This window comes from Neovison vison, chromosome 3 (assembly GCF_020171115.1).
Source record: "Neovison vison isolate M4711 chromosome 3, ASM_NN_V1, whole genome shotgun sequence".
Lineage (NCBI taxonomy): Eukaryota > Metazoa > Chordata > Mammalia > Carnivora > Mustelidae > Neogale > Neogale vison.
The window spans coordinates 46,333,275-46,354,866 of record NC_058093.1 but is presented as its reverse complement, the minus strand read 5'-3'; the positions used below and the strand labels follow the sequence as shown (position 1 = coordinate 46,354,866).

Below are 21,592 nucleotides of genomic sequence, written 5' to 3'. Positions count from 1 at the left end.
TTTTTAAAGATTTTTTTAAAATTTATTTGAGAGAGAGGGATAGGTCGAGCACGCACAAGCAGAGGAGGGGTCTGAGGAAGGAGCCGGCTCTGTGGGGAACCCCATACATACCAGACTCCAGACTCAGTCCCAGGACCCCAGGATCACGACCTGAACTGAAGGCAGACACTTAACCAGCTGAGCCACCCAGGCGCCCCTGGGTTTTTATCATTTTACTCCTTTGTCATATTTTCAGGGGTTTTGAGATGGCACAAAGATAGGTATCTGACCACTCTTCCCCCTTGGCCTGGGAGATTGCTACTGCTCCCAAAAACCCCAGCCTTGTGAGTGTGTCTGGGTCCAGGGTCTGCCTAAAGTAGGACACCATATTCCACCCCCATGAGCCCCGCTGCTGTCCCTTCCTCTTACAAAATCAACTCTGAAACCAGGCAGAAAAGTCTGTATCCACTGATTTAGAAAGAGCTTGCCAGATGACCACCAAAAGGCCCAATCAAGGCTGGCTGCAGAACTTATTGTCTTTAGAATCTTAGGAGACCTCCAGCCTGTAGGAAAATAGGATCATCATGGGATATGTTGGGGAAGATGTGGCAGGCATTCCCAGAGCCCCTATTCTTAGCGTGACCTGCCACAGACACTAGGAAACTCCTGATGGGAAAAGCTTCACTTGGGACAGTTTCTGCTCCCTCTGCTGCTCATGGAGTCAAGCATCCAATCTCTGGGTCAAAACTCTCCTGCAGGGTGAGCTTGGCCTTCTCCCCCAAGGCCCCACAGCCCCTCACTCTGGAATGACGGTGTTTTGCAGGCTCCTAGCAGACAAGGATGAGGGGAGAGAATGTCACCAAGGTCAGCGCGTTCATCCTACTGGGCTTCCCCACGGCCCCTTGGCTGCAGTACGTGCTCTTCCTCCTCTTCCTGCTCACCTACCTCTTCGTGCTGGTGGAGAACTTGGCCATCATCCTCACCGTCCAGACAAGTTCCTCCCTCCATAGGCCCATGTACTACTTTCTGGGCATTATGTCTTCCCTGGAAATCTGGTACGTCTCTGACATCATCCCCAAGATGCTGGGTGGTTTCCTCCTGCAGCAGAAACACATCTCGTTTATTGGCTGCATGACCCAGCTGTATTTCTTCAGCTCCTTGGTGTGCACTGAGTGCGTGCTCCTGGCCTCCATGGCCTACGATCGCTACGTGGCCATCTGCCACCCCCTGCGCTACCAGGTCATCATGACCTGGGGGCTCTGCGTGCAGCTGGTGGTCTTCTCCTTTGTGAGCGGCTTCTCCATCTCTGCCATCAAGGTGTACTTCATCTCCAGTGCCACATTCTGTGGCTCCAACGTCCTGAACCACTTCTTCTGTGACATTTCCCCCATCCTCAAACTGGCCTGCACAGACTTCTCTACAGCAGAGCTGGTGGACTTCATCTTGGCCTTCATCATCCTGGTATTTCCCCTCGTGGCCACCGTGCTCTCCTACGGGCACATCTCCATGGCTGTCCTGCGCATTCCTTCTGCCACTGGCCGCTGGAAGGCCTTCTCCACTTGTGCCTCCCACCTCACCGTGGTCACCATCTTCTATACGGCCTTGCTTTTCATGTATGTCCGGCCCCAGGCCATTGATTCCCGGAGCTCCAACAAACTCATTTCTGTTCTGTACACCGTCCTCACCCCAATCATCAACCCACTGATCTACTGTCTTCGGAACAAAGAATTTAAGGCCGCCTTGAAAAAGGCTCTGGGCTTTGGTCAAGTTCCAGTGTAGGAGGGCATGCCTTGGCATTCTACTCTTCTAGAACATAATCTGAAAATACATATCCTCTCTGATGGGGCCATTTAATTTGTAATAATGAAAATTCCTTCCATCATTGTAAAGATTATTCCCACCTCTATGTTTCTCCCAGCTCATGGAGGACGTCAGTATCATAGGTGGTGGTCTACTTAGGCCTCTAGTGTCTTCATTTTGTATCTGAGCAAAGTGGAACTCGTGGTTTTTTCTCATCCGTAAAATTGCTCTGCACATTTCAAGAAAGAACAAAATACACTAGGTCATCTGAAATATTAAACTCCTAAATAATTGCAATATTTTAAAGAGTTAACTCTTAAACTACCTGGTGAAATGAGCCCCAAGTGTCTCCAAGTGTCCCCCTGTGGGCCCATGCAAGCCACATCCTGGGCTGGCCACCAGTGCATAAGCACTTACCCCTCACCCATCAGCTGCTCAAAGAATAAGACATGATCTTGGGTGACCTGTAAAAATCGCAGATGCCCAGGTAGGCAGGGACTGCATCTAGGAACCCTCACAGCTCAGCCCAGTGCCTGGTGGGCAGTCCACAAACATTTGTCAAGTTAATGCTCCGAGGTACAAAAAAGACCTTCTTGTCTGCGGGGAACATTCTGGAGCTCTCTCAAGACCCCAACCTCCTCCTTCAGGGAGCCCTGCCCAAAGGTCATGACTAGGACCTAGCACCCTTCGAATGAGTGTTCTATGGGGGCGGGCATACCAGGGCCCAACCTGGGGACCCCCAGGTCAGAACCTCGGGATTCAGCTCAGCATGTGCTCAGACCCTTAAAACATTAGACAGCCCTCCAGATGACTCTGATAGTCTCCCGAGTTCAAAAGCCAGTCTGTTGGACAACTGGGAGTGATTAAGAAAACATGAGGGCAGACACCCCCACAACAGGGCAGGGTTTGGGGACACATGGGGAATGGAGGGGGCCGTGGAGACCAGCGGACAACCCCAGGGCCTGGGGGCTGCTTGGGCACAGAATACTTCTCTCTGACGGGGGGTGGGGGGGTGCTTAAGCCCTGCGCCCCCTTGCTATTCCCCACAAGGGTCTATAGCTGCCACCCCTCCTGACGCCCCATGAGGGTAATGATGCACATAGGTCCTTTGTCATTTGCTGGTCGTTATTAGGAATTCTGTAAGTCATCGTGTTCATAACAACGGGGGGCCGAGCCTGCGTCCTGGAGCCCGTTTCACAGGTGGCCATGCTGCTCTCCATCTTGCTTGCTTCTTTGTTGGTTCAGCAGCCTAGTCTGTTCCCAGCTGCCCACCTGCCTGCATCAGGCCTGAGATCCATGTTGGAGGGACAGTGGATGGAGACTCGCCACCTGTGGCAGTCCTCAGTGCCCAGAGAGGCAAGGCAGGTGTGGCCACACTGGGGGTAACTGGAGTTCCACAGCCAGAGGGAGGAGGGTGAGCAGCCCACGATGGGGGCAGAGGGAGGGGCTTCAGGGGGCCCAGTGGAGCTGGAAACAGGAGCAGGGCTGTTAAAGGTGGAGGATGGACAGGGCCCAGGTGTGCTGGGCAGCCCCGGGTTACCAAGGCCAGAGGTAGGGGCTGCACAGTGCACGGAGAGCTCAAAGAAGCTGGGGAGGCTGGTGCCCTGGGCTCATGGGGAGACACTCACGGGGCAGGTGGGGGCAATGCTACGAGCCCCTGGGCTGTGGCAAGCAGCAAACAGACCACGCGCAAGGGTGGGGATGGTGGAGCTGGTGAGGCAGGGAAGCTGTGGTGGAGGTCCCTGGAGCTCTCTGGGAGGGGTGATACCGCTTGGATGGTTGGGTGCTGTGGTGTGGTCTGCAGACTCTTCAAGAACCTTCTGGGGGGCTCCACGAGGGCTTCCAGATTCCAGGGGACCAAATGGAAAAAAGAGCTTCTGAAGGAGGGCAGAGGACGGGGAGCTCGTCTGGAGAGAAGCGGACATTTGCTTGGGGCCACACTGATGTGGGGACCATCTGGAAGCCCCGCATTACAGGGAAATCCTACAACATGAGCAGGACTGGGGTCCAGGGCCCAAGCACTCACACTCAGGCCAGGGGAGCAAGGGGCCTCCCCAGGGCTCAGGACAGTGATAGCATTTGGGATTTGGGGTGTTTGGGTTAATGGATCAGGAATTTTGGGTTCATATCTGAAAGAACACTGCAAACAGAGGCAGTGTGCAGGTAACTGGGAAGCTGGGGGTAGGGGGTGGCGGTCAGGCCTGTCCTGGGCAGCGGGGGGCATGGGGCAGGATGGTCAGAGGAGCGGGGACTGGGTGGGATTAGAGCAGAAAGGATGGGCAGGTCAGAAGTGAGGCACAGGGTGTCCCCATCTGACAAGTCCTTCCCTGGCGTGTGTGGGTGGGCAGAGGTTTGAGCTGGGGGCTGAGACCTGTCTCGTGTTCTGCTGGCCTCTGTGACAGTGGTGGGGCTCACCCAGGGACGGGGACAGCACGGCCAGCCAGTGGCTCTGGCCCCCACCCCTCCCACTGCAGTGGCAGCCTACTCTCCCCCTCCCACCACCCTCTCGCAGAGCACAGGCTCCTCTCCGTGCAGACACATGAGCCGGAGTCTCTCTGAGTATGAGACCCAGGGATGACCCAGGGACAGTGGCTCTGCAGGTCAGGAAAGCAGAACATCACCAGCAAAGTATTTGCAGATGCAGCTGAACAGGGGCCATGGGGCATGCGTCCACACATTTACCCAGGGGCCCTCAGCCTGGGGTGTGTGTGGGGGGGCAGACAGCCCCAGAGGCATGGGGACCCAGCTAATTGGCGGTATAGATAACATTGTCGGCGTGGCGGGGGTAATTGGACCCTGGAGTCCCTGGGCTCCAGCAGAAAAGACCACGACCATTCCCCCCAGCTGCTCAGGCAGCTTGCTTCTCCAGAGTGTGTTCGAGCCACGGCCGGTCACCATGGCTAGCCTGTGAGTCACTGGGCGAGGGGAGAAGCCACCCCTTCCCCAGCACGCAGGTGCAGGCATTCACAGTGAGGCTTCTGGAACCTGCAGGTAGGACCCAACGCTGTCCATGCTGATGCCCGGCTCATTTTGCTGTGATTTTTAGAGCATGATGGCTGTGTGTGTGTGTGTACATGTGTGTGCATGCACAAGTGTGTGCACACACCACCCCCTGCCACAGATATCCACACACCTGATCCAGGGCAGGGGCTGAGCAGGACCCCTCTGCATGGTGGCTCGCGGGTGCTCTGCAAACGGTCCTCAAACCTAGGGCAACCTCGGCGAACGCCCGGCTGCAGATCCTGTGGGGCCTCGTTCTAACGTCACACGCAGCGGCCCACAGCCCCATCACACAGACTGTGCAGAGCTGAGGACCCTTGCCCCCAGGAGAGCCCTTTGGGACAGGCAAATCGGCCCCGTGCTCTTTGCCATCTTCCCGAGAGGCCGCAGGGTGAAAGCCTTCTGTCACCAGAACCGCAGAGAGGGGGCCCACGAGGAGAGAACCCAGGATCCCCTCGCCTGCCCCACCTGGCCTTGCTGACCCTGTGCAGCCATTGTCCAAGCATCACGGGCCTGGAACAGGAGGAGGACGAGGGAAAAGGAGATGAAATCCAAGTGGGGGCTGGGGTCTAGCAGGCAGGGATGCTCCAAGTCAGTCTCAGCAGTCTGATAAGCGTGTGCTCCCCGTGTGAGACGCGGCCTCGCAGCCACTGGGGGAAGGTCGGCAGGACCTCCATGCTCTCTTCACAACTTGTCTTGACGTCTAAAATTATTCCAAGATGAAAGTTTATTTAACAAGAAAATGCAGCCGTTGTCCAAAGTACAGAAGAGGGAGAGCATGCTTTAAAGGGTCTTGAATTTGTAAATAAACACAGTCTTTTATATAACTGATCGATCTGGTGTGAATTAGCCAACTCACTAGTGATCAGTTACAACTCCAAGTGATCAGCAAAAACTCTCGGGCGCCTCGCTGTGCAGGGATGAGGGTCAGAGTCTCGGAGCTCCGCCAGGCCCCCCTGGGGGTTGGGGAGACTGCTGGCTTCGAGGAGCTCAGGAGCCCTCCTTCTGGGCTGCAGGCCCTGGGGCTGCCTGGCTGGGCAACAGGCATGGGGTGCCCAGCCAGCATGCAGAGAGGAGGCCTTCAGGACAGGATGCTGGGGGCCCTCTCCTGGCAGCTGTCTTCCCTGCTCTTTCTATAAAGGACACGGTAGGTTTGGTGGAATCCTAGAGCAGACAGTAAGTCTTCTGAAGTTGGTCCTCAGTTCGGAACCTCAAGCTGGGACTTTAAAGCTGAGTCTGCTGTGCTGGCCGTGGGGGCAGACCTGGCCCCATGCTGACATGGGAGGACAGACATGTCTCCCCCAGGGCATAGCTGCACCCCGGAACAATTCCTTTCCAGAAATTTCTTTGTCAGCCCAGCCCTTATCACTCAACTTCAGATTTGTGTAGTCACCAGGATATCCAGCCAGCACCCCATATATTCCCAGGAGATCCCCAACGATGTGGCCCCTGTGTGGCCCTCTCCTGCTCTTCCTACCTGACAAAGAGCGGGTATCCTGGGCCAGAAACCCGAGCCTCAGGCTCAGCACCTGCTGCCAGCCCAGCGGCCTTCCTCCTGTCTGTGAACTGGCCACGTTCACCATCTGGTTTTTGCACCTGCTGTTCCCTCTGACAGAAACACCATTCCCTGGTTTCCCAGGGTCCTCCTCATCGCCATGCTGAGACCTCAGGGTGAGCAGGGCCTGCTCCGAGAGGCCTGGCTCCCCCTGGCCCCCCACTTAAAGATGCAGGGAGGCCAGTCCTCCTCCACCCTCCCAGCCCTGGCTGGGCCTGAAGAATATAGCCTCAGTCCGGTTAATAGGAGGAAGCTTGTCGCTGTGCTGACTGTAGACCTCAGGGCCCTTTCCCAGGAACGGAAGGTATGCTGAGCCTGCTGAGCGAGCGTTTTCCTGTGAGATTTGGTGAAGGGCGGATGGGGGAGCCGCAGGGGGAGTAAGTGCAGGTGTGGGACCTGGGCTGCTGAGCAAGGTGCCCAGATCCTTTGTCTTCAGAGGTTGGGGCTCTGGGGGGAGGGAGGGCCCCTCTCCCCAAGGGGGGTGACCTGCTGCAGGGGAGGTGGGGTCAGAGCGGCGACCTTCCTGCTTCTGCCAGTTTCTCCAACTCCCTCTCAGGCCAAGGTGCCATATTTCAGGGTGCGGGTCCTGAACCCTGCCCGCAGCTTTACTGCCTTGTCACTCCATGTCCGGGTCTACTCGCCTCCCCAGCAGAGACGTGAGTGTCAACACAACAGCCTCATCTCTCACGCGGACCCCAGTGCGTGATCAAACATGGGCCTCAAAGAAAAGAGAAAGAGGCCAGTGAGAAGGGGATGGGAGCTTATGAGGAGTCACTCTCGTTGGAGCCTGGCAAGACAGTGTGGCTGGAGACAGAGGCCAGGTGATACCCATGGGTTGGGGGTGTTGGCATTACCCCGTCCCCCAGAGACTCAGCAGCTTCTCCGAAGGCTCATAACGCTGGCCTCTGCTGGGCATGCAGGTTCCCGGCCAATGCTGTCATCCTGTGCAAACCAGAATGTCCCCACAGGGCTCTCCCACCTTCTCTGGCCTGTGGCCTCTTCGGGCCTTCATTGTGCTGGCAGTTCTGTAGGCTGTGAGCTGTTCAGCCCTCTTGTGGCCTCCTGGTGGGTCTGCCCCGATGCCCTCTTCTCATCCCACCACCTTAGCACAAGTGCCCCCACCCGCAGCTCTGAGCAGACGGCCCAGGACACGCCCTGCACCTGCCAGGTAACCTAGATGCCCCATCAGAGACTGTCCCCCAAGTTAGCAGGGGCCCAGGACCACAGCCTCTCCTGTGGGTCTGGTCTCCTCCCCTTGAGCCTTCTCCGTACACCTCCCCGCTCCTATCCACATTGGGACTCTGCCCTGGTTGGCTGGTGGCCCCAGCTTCTCGCTGAATTCCTTCTGTTCTGCTCAGTATCCACTGCACTGACTTGGAGGAAACTTCCAGATCTGTCATGGCTCAGGGAATCGCCAGGGGCCCTGCTCTGCAGGTGTCTACCCAGAGGGTCCCTATGTGAGACTCACCCAGGGCTCAGGGCTCTGAGTCCTGGTCCTGCACCTGCCCTGGGGCTCCTGGCCCTCTGTCTGCTGCCTGGACGCCATCCCCATGCTCTCAGTGGGTGTCCTCCCACAGGCTGGCCACAGCTCCTGTTCGTGCAGGAGCACGAGCAATGTCCATGAGTGCATCGTGGTGTGTGTGCACACACTGTGTATAGTGGTTTGTGTATACTGGTGTGTGTGCATAGTTGTGTATTGTGTGTGCACATGTGTGTTTAGTAGTGTATGCACACAATATGGCCTGTGTGCACACATGGGTGTGAATAGAGGTGTGTGTGCACCCATGTGGCTAGTGTTTCATGTAGTGTTGCATGAGTGTGCACGTGAGTGTGCGGCATGGGGTGAGGGAGGTCAGGGCACATCCAGAGACCCGGGACCCCTCCCTCACTTGCAGCAGTTCACTCCTCTGGGGGAGAAGTGGGCGTGACTGCATTTGGTTCCATCCATGGAGATCGTTCCAAGCCGTGGAGCGAGGTCCAGAGATCAAACAGTAGCCTTGGCCGTCTCTGAGACATAGGAAAACAAAATCCATCAGGATGGAGGTGCTGGTGGGAGTGGATGCCGGCGATGGCCAGGGAAGGCATGCTTTTGCCTGTAAGACAAGACCCCATACCAGAGAGAACAAATGAACCCACCCTTGCTCCTGGCTCTCCCTCCCAAAGAGCCAGGCAGGCAGGCCCTTGTCTCAGCCGTACGCAGCTGCCCCTGGGCACACCCCTCTCCCTGGCTCTGGCTGGATTACAGCTTTGGGTTTTCCTACTTGAAGACATAACCACAGAAGTGACACTGCTTGTGGGGCCAAGGTGAGCTCAGTCTTCTCCCCTGAGGCCCCACATTCCCTCACTGTGGAATGACAGTGTTTTGCAGGCTCCTAGCAGACAAGGATGAGGGGAGAGAATGTCACCAAGGTCAGCGCGTTCATCCTACTGGGCTTCCCCACGGCCCCTTGGCTGCAGTACGTGCTCTTCCTCCTCTTCCTGCTCACCTACCTCTTCGTGCTGGTGGAGAACTTGGCCATCATCCTCACCGTCCAGACCAGTTCCTCCCTCCACAGGCCCATGTACTACTTTCTGGGCTCCATGTCTTTCCTGGAAATCTGGTACGTCTCTGACATCATCCCCAAGATGCTGGGTGGTTTCCTCCTGCAGCAGAAACACATCTCGTTTATTGGCTGCATGACCCAGCTGTATTTCTTCAGCTCCTTGGTGTGCACTGAGTGCGTGCTCCTGGCCTCCATGGCCTACGATCGCTACGTGGCCATCTGCCACCCCCTGCGCTACCAGGTCATCATGACCTGGGGGCTCTGCGTGCAGCTGGTGGTCTTCTCCTTTGTGAGCGGCTTCTCCATCTCTGCCATCAAGGTGTACTTCATCTCCAGTGCCACATTCTGTGGCTCCAACGTCCTGAACCACTTCTTCTGTGACATTTCCCCCATCCTCAAACTGGCCTGCACAGACTTCTCTACAGCAGAGCTGGTGGACTTCATCTTGGCCTTCATCATCCTGGTATTTCCCCTCGTGGCCACCGTGCTCTCCTACGGGCACATCTCCATGGCTGTCCTGCGCATTCCTTCTGCCACTGGCCGCTGGAAGGCCTTCTCCACTTGTGCCTCCCACCTCACCGTGGTCACCATCTTCTATATGGCCATGATCTTCATGTACGTCCGGCCCCAGGCCATTGATTCCCGGAGCTCCAACAAGCTAATTTCTGCTGTCTACACTGTCCTCACCCCAATCATCAACCCACTGATCTACTGTCTTCGGAACAAAGAATTTAAGGCCGCCTTGAAAAAAGCTCTTGGGCTAGGTCAGTCTTCATAATAGGACAACCAAAACTTTTGGAAATATGATTGGTAGGATGATAAAATGCTATCTTTTATTGCACATTCCGCTTTTTTAAAGTAAATCTACAAATGAAACTTGGCAAACTATAGAACCACACAGAAATCATAAGCCTTTATCTGCTTTTGTTTTCCCAAAGGTCAGTGGTCACTTTGGGTATATTTTGAGGTCTTTATGGATGCCGTTGTGAAGATGCATTTATGTTTCTTTCATTCGGTGTGATGCTTGAGTGACTCCTTCATGGTTCTGCATGTAGCAACGATTCACGCATATGGTGTATAATATTGCACCGTGTCGATGTATCACAGTGTGCTATGCATTGACTGTGCAGACCGTGTTAGAGACGGACCCTATCATCACTACGGTTAGTGTCGCAGTAAACACTCAGACTCATTTGTTTTCACTAACGCACATTCGCTACTGCTAGCTGTGTGCTTGGGTGGACTGAGGTTCACGGAAGCAACACCAGTAATTGCTGCCATAGGAGGTATGTGTTTGGGCAGTTTTAGTAGGAAATGCCAAACTGTTTTCCAGGGCAGGTACACCGGTTTTTCTCCCCCACAAGCAGTGTGTGAGGGTCCCAGCAGCCCAGAGCCGCTCCGACATTTGGTGTCCTTGTAGTCTCCCCAGGGACAAATGCTGAGTGCCCCAGTGACATTAGGGTCTGCTGTCCTGGGTGTTTGCCTTCTCAAGCGCCCATCACCACCGCGTCCCCTAGTCTCAGATCTAGTTGCTGTTTCTTTTTAATATTTTTTAATGGGCATTTAAAAAAAAAAGGTTTTATTTATTTATTTATTTGACAGACAGCACAAGTAGGCAGAGAGGCAGGCAGAGGGAGAGGGGGAAGCAGGCTCCCTGCTGAGCAGAGAGCCTGATGCGGGGCTCAATCCCAGGACCCTGAGAACATGACCTGAGTGGAAGGCAGAGGCTTAACCCACTGAGCCACCCAGGTGCCCCCAGGTGGGTATTTTTGCATGCCTCTGTGTTGCATTTACTGCAAAAATATCCTAGTTCCTGGGCTTGCCTTTTCTCTCCCATAAGGGTGTCTTCCAATGAGGAGCACTGCTTGATGCTGACATCTAGTCTGTCCACTTTCTCCCATTATATTTGGTTTATTTTCCATTTAAAAGGAGGGCTTATCTAGGGGCACCACCTGGGTGGCTCAGGGGTTAAGCCTCTGCCTTTAGCTTGAGTCATGATCTCAGGGTCCTGGGATTGAGCACCACATCAAGCTCTCGCTCAGCGGGGAGCCTGCACCCCCCCCCGCCTTCTTGGGATCTCTCTCTCTGTCAAATAAATAAATAAAATCTTTAAAAAAAAAAAAGAAGGGCTTGTCTATTCCAAGCCATAAAGACATTCTATTTAATTCTAGAAGCTTTATTGTTTTATCTTTCATGTTTAGATTTATAATCCATCTGAAACTGACTTTTTTTTTTTTTAGGGGTATGTGGTATGGGTTAAAGTTTATCCTTTTCTGTGTGGATAGCAAATTGACCTGCACCTATCGTGTCTTGATATGACATGTCTTCCCCGCTGCAACGTCGCCCTTTCTGTAAACCAAATTTCTATCTATCCACCCATCCTCCTCTTTCCAGACTCTGCATTCCATTCCATTTGTCTGTGTGTCAGCTCCCGCCCCAGTGCTGTGCTGTTGTAGTTACTATGGCTTTTTTATATACTGACATCTGGTATTAAATCCTCCATCCTTGTTCTTGTGTTTCAAGATTGCCTTGGTTATTCTTAGCCCTTCGCAAATGGGTGTTGGGGGATATAAATGTGAGAATCAGCTTGTTAATTTCAACACAAGAAAAATTTGCTGGATTTTTTTTTTAATTGGGATTGTAATGAACCTATAGATCTATCTGGAAAGAACTGTCATCTTTATAATTTTGAGACTCTTAATCTAAAAGCAAGAGACACATGCCTATATTCATTCACAGCTCCCTCAACTTCTCAATTCTGTTTCATGATTTCCAGCTTATTGATCTTTCACATTTTTCGGCATACATTTGAGTTTGGGGTGTTGTTTTTTTTTTTTAAAACTAAGACAAATGGTAACTTTTCTGTTTACATTTTTAATTCTTAAATTTAAAAAAAATAACTCTGTTCCTTTGTTGCTGGTCCATAGAACAAAAGCTTTAAACTTTCTTTTTTGGAATAATTAGATTTACAGGACATTGTAGAAAAATATGGAGGAAGGTTCTCTGTGTGCTTTGCCCAGCCTTCCCCCATGACACCATCCTACATGATGAGCTTGGCATCAGGACCAGACAACTGACTTCAAGACACTCCACACAACAGAATCCCGTCGTCCCACCCATTATACATACAGTCGTGTGTGTGTGTGTGTGTGTGTGTGCGCGCGCGCGCATGCGTGTGTGGACACACGTGTGGCTCTGTAGTTTACCACCTGCGTAGCTTTGGGAACTAGCACCTTCAGGGCATGTGGAATGTTCCATCCCCTCAGGACTCACACTTGACCGCAATCTTTTGATACTGGTTCTTTCCATTCAAAGGCATCCTCTCGGGGTCCATCCAGCTGTGGTGCGTCAACAATCTGTTTTTTTGTTGTCACCACGAGTTCTGCCCCAGGGCTGAGCCGTTCACCTCCTGAAGGACAGGCGGGGTGGGAGTGCTCCCAGCTGCCAGCTGTGAGGCATGACCGTGCAGGCAACACTCACTCCAGGTTTCTCCATGAAGCCAAGTTTTCGTGTCTCTGGGTAAGCGCCCAGGAGACCAGGTGCTCACCGGCATCACTGTTGTGATACAGGTCACTTTCAATGATAAGGGAAACCACCAATCCTTGGGCAGAGAGGCTGTGCTGTTCTCTGCTCCTGTCAGCAGTGAGTGAGTGAACGGTTCCTGCATCTTGCCCCATCGGTGTCATCACCACATCTCCCTCAGCCTTTCTGGAAAGTGTGCAGTGGCACTCCATTGCAGTTTAATCTGCATCCCTCTAACAATGATGTTGAGCCTCCTTCCTGTGCTCACTGGCTGCCTGCCCATCCCTGCAGCGAAGTCCATTCACATCCCTATCCTGTTTTCTTTAAGATTTATTTATTTGAGAGAGAGAGAGAGAGAGAGAGAAAGGGAGAGAGAGCGCAAGAGTGAGGGGGAGGGGCAGAGGGAGAGAGAGAATCTCAAGCAGACTCCAAGCTAGTGGGAAGCCCAATGTAGGGCTTGATCACAGGACCCTGAGATCACGACCTGAGCCAAAACCACCAAGAGTTGGGCGCTGAGCTGCCTGAGCCATTCAGCCGTGCCTCCTGTTTTCTAAGTGGATTTTTAATGAACGTTTAGTTTTGAGAGTTATTTCCATATTCTAGCCTATGCGAGTCCTTTGTCAAATTGTACACCTTTTCTTCCCATCTGATGTCTGCCTTTCCATTTGTGTAAGGTCCCTCCCTGATGGAACAAACCTTTAATTTTTGCTGAGTTCCCCCTTCTTTGTATCATGCTCTTGATGTCAAGTCCCCAAGAATTCTTTCCCTTATCCCAGGAGCTGGAAGCTGCTTGCTGAAAGCTGTATAGTTTTACATTTACATTTAGGTCCATGATCTATTTTGAGTTAGTTTTGCATGTGGTATGAAGGTCACATCAAGGTTAATTTGTGTGTGTGTGCCCTTGGATGTCCAGTTTCTGCAATACCAGTGTGCAAGAAACTGTCCTTCTTTTACTGAATCACGTTTGCACCTTTGTAAAACATCAGTGGAGGATGTTTTCGTTAGTTTGTTTCTGGTCCTCTATTCTGTTCCATGGTCTATGTGTCTGTCCATCCCACCAGGACTGTGCAGACTTGAGAAAGGTAGCTACCTGATAAATTCTTAACATTGCAAGAATGACTGGTTCCCCTTCTTTATTCTTCTTTTTCAAAATAATTGTGGCCATTCTAGGGCCTGTATGTTTCCTTATAAATTTTATAATAAGCCCGTTCATGTGTACAAAGAATCTTGATGGAGTTTTGACAGGAACTGCATTAAACCTACAGATCATTTTGAGAATGGCATTATTGTTCTGCCAACTTCTCCAATGCAGGGACACAGCAGGTCTCTCTGCTGGTTGATGTTTTCCTCTGACTTCTTTCCCCAGTGGTCTGTGGTCTCCATCATACAGACCCCATACATGCTTTGCTGGATCATACCTAACTATTACATTTTTTTGGAGCAATCATAAGTAGTATTGCATTTTTAAATTTCAGCCTCCTCTTCTTGTTGGTAGTATACAGAAATGCAGATTTTTGTGTGTTGACCTTGTAACCTGCAAGCCCACAGACCTCATTTATTAGTTCTAGGGGCTTTTCTGGGTATATTGCTTTGGATTTTCTACATAGTCATGTATTCTATGAATAAAGGCAGTCTGATTTCTTCCTTTCATATGCTTTTTATTCCTGCCTTACTGTACTGTTCAGGATTCCAAGGCTCTGTTGAACGAGAGCAGGGACAGTGGTTATCTTTGCTGTCTCCTCTCGTATAAGGGTTAGAAGGGAAGCATCACACTTTCACTATGCAGTGTGACATCAGCCGTGGGCTCTTTGCAGACATCCGTTACCAAGTTGAAGCAGCTACCCCTCTATTCCCTGCTTGTCAGGGTTTGTTTTGTTTTGTTTTTAAGTGAATGAGCATTGTGGTTTGTCAATAGTTTTTTCTACTGGCAGGTGTTCTGATCACTGATTCTTCTTCTTTACCTGTTAAGGTGGATTGCAGTGACTGACTCTTGAATATCAAGTCAGACTTGAATCCTTTAAACAAATTCCATTTGGCAGTAGGGTGTTCTTCATTTTCTATTCATTACTGGTTTCAATCTGTTAAGGTTTCGTGGAGAATTTTTGTGCCTAAGTTCAAGAGATAAATTGGTCCATAATGTCCTTTCCATTTTTTTGATGCTATCTTTGTCTGTCTGGGAACCATAAAATGGGCTTGGGGACATTCCCTCTTCTTCTATTTTTCAGAGGAGAGTGTATAGAGTTAAATCTTTATGTGTTTGGCAAAATTCCCCAGTGAAATCATCTGGGCTGGAAATTTCTTTTTTGAGGGGGGTGGGCAAATTTTAAAATAACAAATTCAATTTGAGTAATTCAGGTTATCAAATAATTGTTAGGGCTTACATCTGTTTTCCTTTGTATTTCTTTCCTCTGCTTCTTTCCTCTTACCTTCTGGTTGGAAACCTTTACATTTTTTAGAGATCCATCTTGATTTAGTTATAGAGTCATAATAATAATTTCAACTTGCGTAGGAGGTGGTATTTGGGCAGTGCCATTCTGTATGGCATGGTCTCCTTCACGGTAGCTCAATCACAACCTGTCTTCGCTGCTTCGCCACTTCGGGCTAATAGTCAACCTTCGTTGACCTCCTTGGACCCTCCCTACTTTCTCAATGTGATTGCTCCGCCTCCTCCACATACATTAGACATGCTTCAGCCATCCGATGTGATCTGAGCAGCTCACGAAGGAAGGTCTATTCTGTTCACGCCCCCAACACAGTTCTCCCTTCATTCAGAATTCCTCACGGTCCTCTCGCTACATCTTCTCTGCTTTGGAAACTCCTGTAACTACGCATAAGGGGTGGTTTCCGCTGGAAACATCCCTCAGTGTTCCTTCTCCTCAGAATGTCTTTGTTTCCCCCTTTACACCTGAAGGACAGCTGTGCTGGGTGCAGGAGTCCCAGCCCAGGGACTCTTTCTTCCTGTGCATGGATGGACAGCCCCCCCAGTGCCACAGACTGAGCCCAGAATCGCTGGCAAAGGGGGTAGTCTGGAGTCCACCAACAGGAAGTGGTTGGAGAAAGTTAAAGAGGAGTACTTCCCAGGTAATGTTATTAATTCAGTATTATTCTGATAGCGTGACCTTAAAGATGGTCCAAAGTGAAAACTACAGCCCATCTCTCTCATGAATATACATGAAAAATTCTTTAATATTTGCAAAGAGGACTCAGCAATATACAAAAATCATGACACAGTATGACCATGGGGGATTAGTCCAGGGATACAAGGCTGGTTCAGTGTTCAAAAACCAGTTACTGAGATCCACCATATTAACAGGAAAGTCACATGCTTCTATCAATAGATGTGGGGAAATTGCTTAACAGAGTCTAATGTCATTCATGGTAATAATTCTCAGGAAGCAAAGAACTGAGGGAGCTTCTCCAACTTCCTAAGGCACATTTATAAATTTCCTGGAGTTAGCATCACACTTCGCTGAAACCTGAGTGTTTGTCTCTAAGAAGGCAAGGAGTTCAGCTCTTGCCACCACCATCCATCATGGAACTGGAAGTTCCAGACGGGAAAAGAAGTGAAGGGTATCCGGGCTGGAAAAAAGGAAATAAAGCCACTCTTTTCTACAGATGACATGACCATTTGAAAGGACTAAACAGTTTTTAAGTACTTAGGTGTAGATCTAACAAAACTGAGAACCTCCATGCTGGAAAATGTGCGGTGCTGGTGGCAGGAGTTAGGGAGCAAAGAAATGGGGGGGGGTGGTCTGCTGTGCATGGGTGGGAGGAGTCAGCACAGCAAAGGGGCTCATGCTCCCCAAACTGATACGCAGGTTTAACACAATTACTGCCAAAATTGCAGCAAGAGTTTCCATACATGCAGAGAAGATGATCCTAAAATTTACACGAAGAGGCAAAAGAAGTGGAACAGCTAAACCAACTTTGAAGGAGAATAAAGTTGGGGGAATTAGCCTATTGATGCTGAGACTACTCTATAGCTAGTCGTCAATCTGGGGTATTGTTGAGAGACACACAGATGATGATGGGACAGAAGAGAGAAGCCCCATGTAAATACCACCATCTTTAATCAAAGACTTTCCTGAGATAATTGCATATTCACATGCAGTTGTAAGAAATAAGAGAGGTCCTTTGTGAAGTTTGCCCCATTTCTCCCAATGATCACACTTGTGTAACTAAGGTTATGCAAGGATGTGGATGCTGATTCTGTCCACCCACTTTGTTCAGGCTTCCCGCATTTCCCATACTTCTTTGTGTCGGCCTCGGTGTGTGTGTTGTTTTAGAGAACACTTTCATCTGTGCAGGTTTTGGGTCCACCACCACACTCAAGACACTGCCCCACCCACCCATAGGACTCACACTATGTGGATTCCTTGAGCTGGTCTTTTATACACACCATCTTCCTCCCACTGACTGCAAACCTACCCCCATTGCTAACCCCTGCAGCAAATGTGTCCTCTGTCTCCAAAATGGCATTTCAAGGTGTTGTGTAAATGGAGTCACACCATCTCAGAAGTCATTCTCCATGTAGTGCGGGTCCTGTTTGTTCTTCTTTCCCCCTTCAGTGTTGCCCGAACTCCATGGTGTGCACCTGTCAGTCTGCTCGCCACTCCCCTCTGAAGGACATCCTGCCTGACTCCAGTGTCTCCCTATTATAATACAGCTGCCACAAACATCTATGCACGGGGTTTTGTGGGGGACCCAAGTTCTCAGGGAAGCAGAAGTCAGAGATGATGTGGGGAGAATACGGCTCAAGACCTAGATCAGGCTGTACCTGCAGCTGATGCTTGCACAGAACTGCCTGGGTCCAGTGAGGTTTCCGTCACATGCCTTACATGGTGGGTCGGTGCTGACTGTCAGGGGTTACACAGTATCTCAGATGGAGACTTGACGGGTTAGGAATTGGCAGCTAGTGCTCTACAGGTGTACACAACATAAACATGAATTTTATTAGTAAAGTCTCACAAGTCATGTGATCTCAGGATTGAGCAAGTATCTCCTATCAATCCAGAAACATCAACTTTTTCTTATGAACCAATACTGAATTTTCTCTCATTTGGTTTCACCATTATAGTGATTATACAATCATTCAAACTGCCACTGGACAGAAGTGTAACTTGCAGGATATTCATAAACGAAGTTCATTTGGACGTGAATTTCCCAAGCTCACAACTTCCTTCTCCAGTGTTTCTGGACAGGGAAGGACAGTATTGGTTGGAGCTGGCTATGGAGGTCCCCTAACAGAGTGCTTATGAATGGTCTCACAAGGAGGAACAGTTGAAACATATTATCTATTTCTGTGTACCAAGAGCTTAACTTACTCTAGTTACAAGATTCATGTCTTTAAATAAATGTTGGTTTACAAAAAGTAGTTGGGAAGCATTATACAGAACATCCCTTTCTTCAATATTCATCATGAATGTTTGTGTTCAGAGCTGGGCCTCATGGACTCTGTCCCCTGTTGTTCTGTCTCAGGATCCATCCCTGGAGGAGGTACCAGGGAGGAGAGGAACACAGGTCTGGAACAGGGAGGCAGCTCCCAAAACAGATGGTGGAGAGGGCCTGAGAGGCCTGACCGTGCCTCACCTGGCAGGGATTGTGACTGTGGCCTCCATCCCTGTCACACTCTGTCTTCAGGACCTGTTGCTCACACAAGGACTTAAGTATTGGGTAAGAACATAAAGGATGGGTCTTCATCCGGGGTACAGCTGTGAAAGAAAACAGGAGCGCCAGAGGCAGTATGTGAATGGGACAGATAACAAAGCAAGGTAAGAGGACAGGGAGCCCTTCCCTGAATTCTGACCCCAAAGACGCGGGATGTGGAGGGAGGCCTTGGGTAGGTGGTGAGTCCACGGGGGCTAGAGGACTTAGGGCTCCCTGGTCACACCTGCTTATTGGAGGTACACCTGCAACGTGGCAGGAGCTTTGCTTGGGGACACGGTGGGGCAGGACGTGAACGGAGCACCCGCTGTCCAGGAACGAATGGTTTAGAACAGTGTTTCTTTCAGTGAGGACCATTTCCCTCGCAGTTCAGGACCCATACCAGATCTTCTACGTCGCTCTGGCTCCGCGGACTAGGACTCTGCATTGCGGACCGGCAGGAATTTTCTAATGAGAGAAATATCCGCTCAAAGACCTTCTTTCCAGAACCGCATTCCCACCCCACCGTACAATTCCACAGTCATTCCAAAAAGCTGAGAACCAAATGAAGTTAAACGACAGAAAATTTCGGGAGTTAAGAACTGTGAGCCCAACTCGGTGAGATGCTAAAACCCTTCCCAATGGCAGACTAGTAGGGAAAAAAAAATCCCGCGTTAAAGTCCTGGAGGATTGCGGTGACGGAGAACCCACGGCGCGTGTGCGTCCGGACGCCTCCGAGGTGTTAACGCCCTACCAGGCCTGGGGCCCGTCGTCACGCGTCCGGGAGGATGGGGACCCCTGCCTAGCGCCCTGGAACGGAGAGGCCGTGTCCACCGTCGCGGCGGCTCCTCTCCCTGCCCCGCCCAGTCCGGAGCTGCCCTCCGGGCTCGGACTGGCATCGGGCTACGGAGACGTCTCGCTGATCTTCAGGTCTGCACCTGCCCACCCAGGGGATGTGGGAGGGCGGGAGCGTGGCGGGTGCAGTAGCTGCACGCCCGCGGGCGGTGTCGAGTCCGCGCCCCGCACGACCTCGTGGCCTGCACAGAGGCTTCCCAGCGCCTCTGTCACGGCCCCAGGCCCAGGTCGGGCGGCCGGATCCTGAGAGGCCCGGGCAGAGCGAGAGCCAGACCAAGCGGACAGCGGCCCTGACCCCAGCCCAGCTGCTCTCAGCGCCTGCGCGCACTGCCCGGAAGCTCCCGACAGGCACCGTACGGACACCCCGTCCGTGACGTCACAGCGGAGCGCCGGGCACGGAAGAGGACCCCGTCGCGACCGCGTCCCCTCAGGTCCTTGAGCCGGTGCCGACAGAGGAGCGATGGCCTTGAGGTTGCTGAGAGTGGTCCCTGCGTCTGCTTCGGCTCGGGGCCTGGCAGCGGCCGCCAACCGCGTGGTGAGGCGGCGAGCGGGGAGCAGGCGGGCGGGCAGCGGGTGGTGCTGGCCTGCCCTCCCAGCGCCCACCCTTCCTCTACCCGGGCCTCTGGGCAGCGGCTCCCGGGGTCACTCCGGGGAGCTCCCCTTGCCCCCAGCGTTTTTGGTCCTGAGTCGCGGCAGAGCTCATAGGGACCGGGAGCTTCTCCAGTCAGGACGCTGGGGACGGTGGTGAATCGGTCTCCCGGCTGCCTTGGTGTGGGAGGTCAGCTTGCAGGTGCCTCGGTGCAATTACGCGCCGGACGCACGAGCAGGTGTGGGTGAGCCGGGGGAGCCTGGGTGGTGTTTATCCACGGACGATCCTAGTGGCGCTGTCAAGCCCACTTACGGTTCGGCCCTTGCTAGGCCCCGCGGGGATGTGACCTGGAGCAAAACCCGAAGAGAAGGCGTTTCGGTTAGATCGGAAAGGCTTAGGGGACTTCCCAAGGTAGACCACCGGCAGGGTGACATCAAGGCAGAGGGAACACAAGAAGCAAAAGAACTGAGGCCGGAAACCTAAGGAAACTTTATTTTATAACCGCGGTTGTAAAATCGCTTCTCTCCTTGCTAAAGCCTCCCACTGCATCCGTGTCAGATTGATCATAAAGGGACTTGCTTGATCTCCGTGCTAAAGATTCTCATCAAAGGATTGTGAATAGAACAGTGTAATAGTCTTGCTAAAAAGCTATATATGTGTTTTCAGGAGATGACTCAGGCCATCAAAGAGAAAAAAATAGACAAATGGTCACCTTTTTAATATTCAGTGTCGTGGGAGTTGTGTCAGTGGAAGTGAGGGACCCAGAATTAAGGGGGTGCTACTCTGCTGCAATGTGAGTACTGGACAGACCCCCTTGTAACTGTTTGTTCACTTCCTGGTACCCTCTGCAGGGGATGTAGATGAACTTCAGTAAGTCCAAAGAAAAAGGAGGAAGATGGAAAGGGAATACGCCTTGTTACTTAAATAATAAAAGGAATTGGAGATGTGTTGTGAAAGATCTACTATTCTGTGTGATTTTAGAGAGCAGTAAACGGGACCAAGGATGGGAAATTGTAGAGAATTGTACCATAACTCTATAAAAAAGTACTTTCTAAAGATTTTCAGTCAGTAAATGGCCGATGGCTTGATCACACATTACTCTGCACCCGCTTTGTGCCTCATCTGTGCTGTGATCAAGCTGTGGCCACACAGGGAAGCAGTTTGCACATGGCTCATAGGTAGCCTGGAGGAGAGAGTGGTTAATTTCTAGGATGCAGGGTATGATAAGATTAACACCCCCGTATGCCCCTCATGTGCTGTTCCCTAGTCCACTTGGCATAAGTTTCACTGGACTTGCTGATCTGGCAGTGCTCTTGCCCTTGGACTTTGGTGCTTACTGTTTCCTCTGCCTGAAAGACCCTCTTCCAGATGTCCACTTGACCAGTTCCCTTGGCACTTTCTAGTCTTGGTTCAAATGTCACTCTTCCTTCAAAGGCTCCTTGGCCTCCCAGTATAGCCTATGGCCGGTCCTATACACCGTGCTGCCCTCCACAGTGATTATTTAATATGCTGTATATGGTGGATGCCTAAGCAACACAAATTTGAACACATAGGTCCACTTCTTTGCTAATTTATTTTTGGATAGGTACAGTGTTGTAAATGTATTTTCTCTTTATGATTTTCTGAATGTTTTCTCTAGCTTACTTTATTTTAAGAAAACAGTGTATAATACATATACAAAATATGGGTTAATTGACTGTGTTATCCGTAAGGCTTCCTGTCAACAGTAGAGTATTAGTAAAGTTTTGGGGGAGTCAAAAGTTGTACGTGAATTTTCAAGTGCAGGGGGGCGGGGAGGTCAACACCCCAGTGCCTGCATTGTTCAGAACTCAACTGTTACTAATCTTTGTTTTGTTTCCCATTGAATCCTTTGGCTCATTTCCATATCTATGTTGTCTAGAAAACATGCTTTGCATTGTGTAGGCTCTTAATAAGTACTTGTTGAATGATTAAATAGGTGAGTGAACATTTTGTGAAATGGTTTTTGACTATTTTTAATACTTTGAAAATAAGCTGTGCACTCCTCTTTTTCCTTATTCTTTCAATAGTCCTCGCTGGTCCATACAACCTTTATATATACTAAGGATTGTGTTGCTTGCCTTTTGA

At 51.1% G+C, this 21,592-nt stretch overlaps 3 protein-coding genes across 3 annotated transcripts in view; all 3 read left to right on the top strand.

The window, feature by feature from the left end:
- The first annotated feature begins 819 nt into the window (after positions 1–819).
- Positions 820–1,758, top strand: LOC122901794 (olfactory receptor 6B2-like). The gene has a single exon (XM_044240903.1). It carries the CDS (start codon positions 820–822, stop codon positions 1,756–1,758), a length of 939 nt encoding a protein of 312 aa, XP_044096838.1.
- Positions 1,759–8,719: 6,961 nt separating this feature from the next.
- On the top strand, positions 8,720–9,655 carry LOC122901793 (olfactory receptor 6B2). The gene has a single exon (XM_044240902.1). The coding sequence runs from the start codon at positions 8,720–8,722 to the stop codon at positions 9,653–9,655; it is 936 nt and encodes a 311-aa protein (XP_044096837.1).
- A 9,622-nt stretch (positions 9,656–19,277) lies between these two features.
- Positions 19,278–21,592, top strand: part of NDUFA10 (NADH:ubiquinone oxidoreductase subunit A10) — a 50,805-nt gene continuing 48,490 nt past the window's right edge. The window contains exon 1 of the mRNA XM_044241970.1: positions 19,278–19,432. Within this exon, the coding sequence (XP_044097905.1) occupies positions 19,358–19,432 (75 nt within the window). The 5' untranslated portion in view covers positions 19,278–19,357. The remainder of the gene's footprint in view (positions 19,433–21,592) is intronic.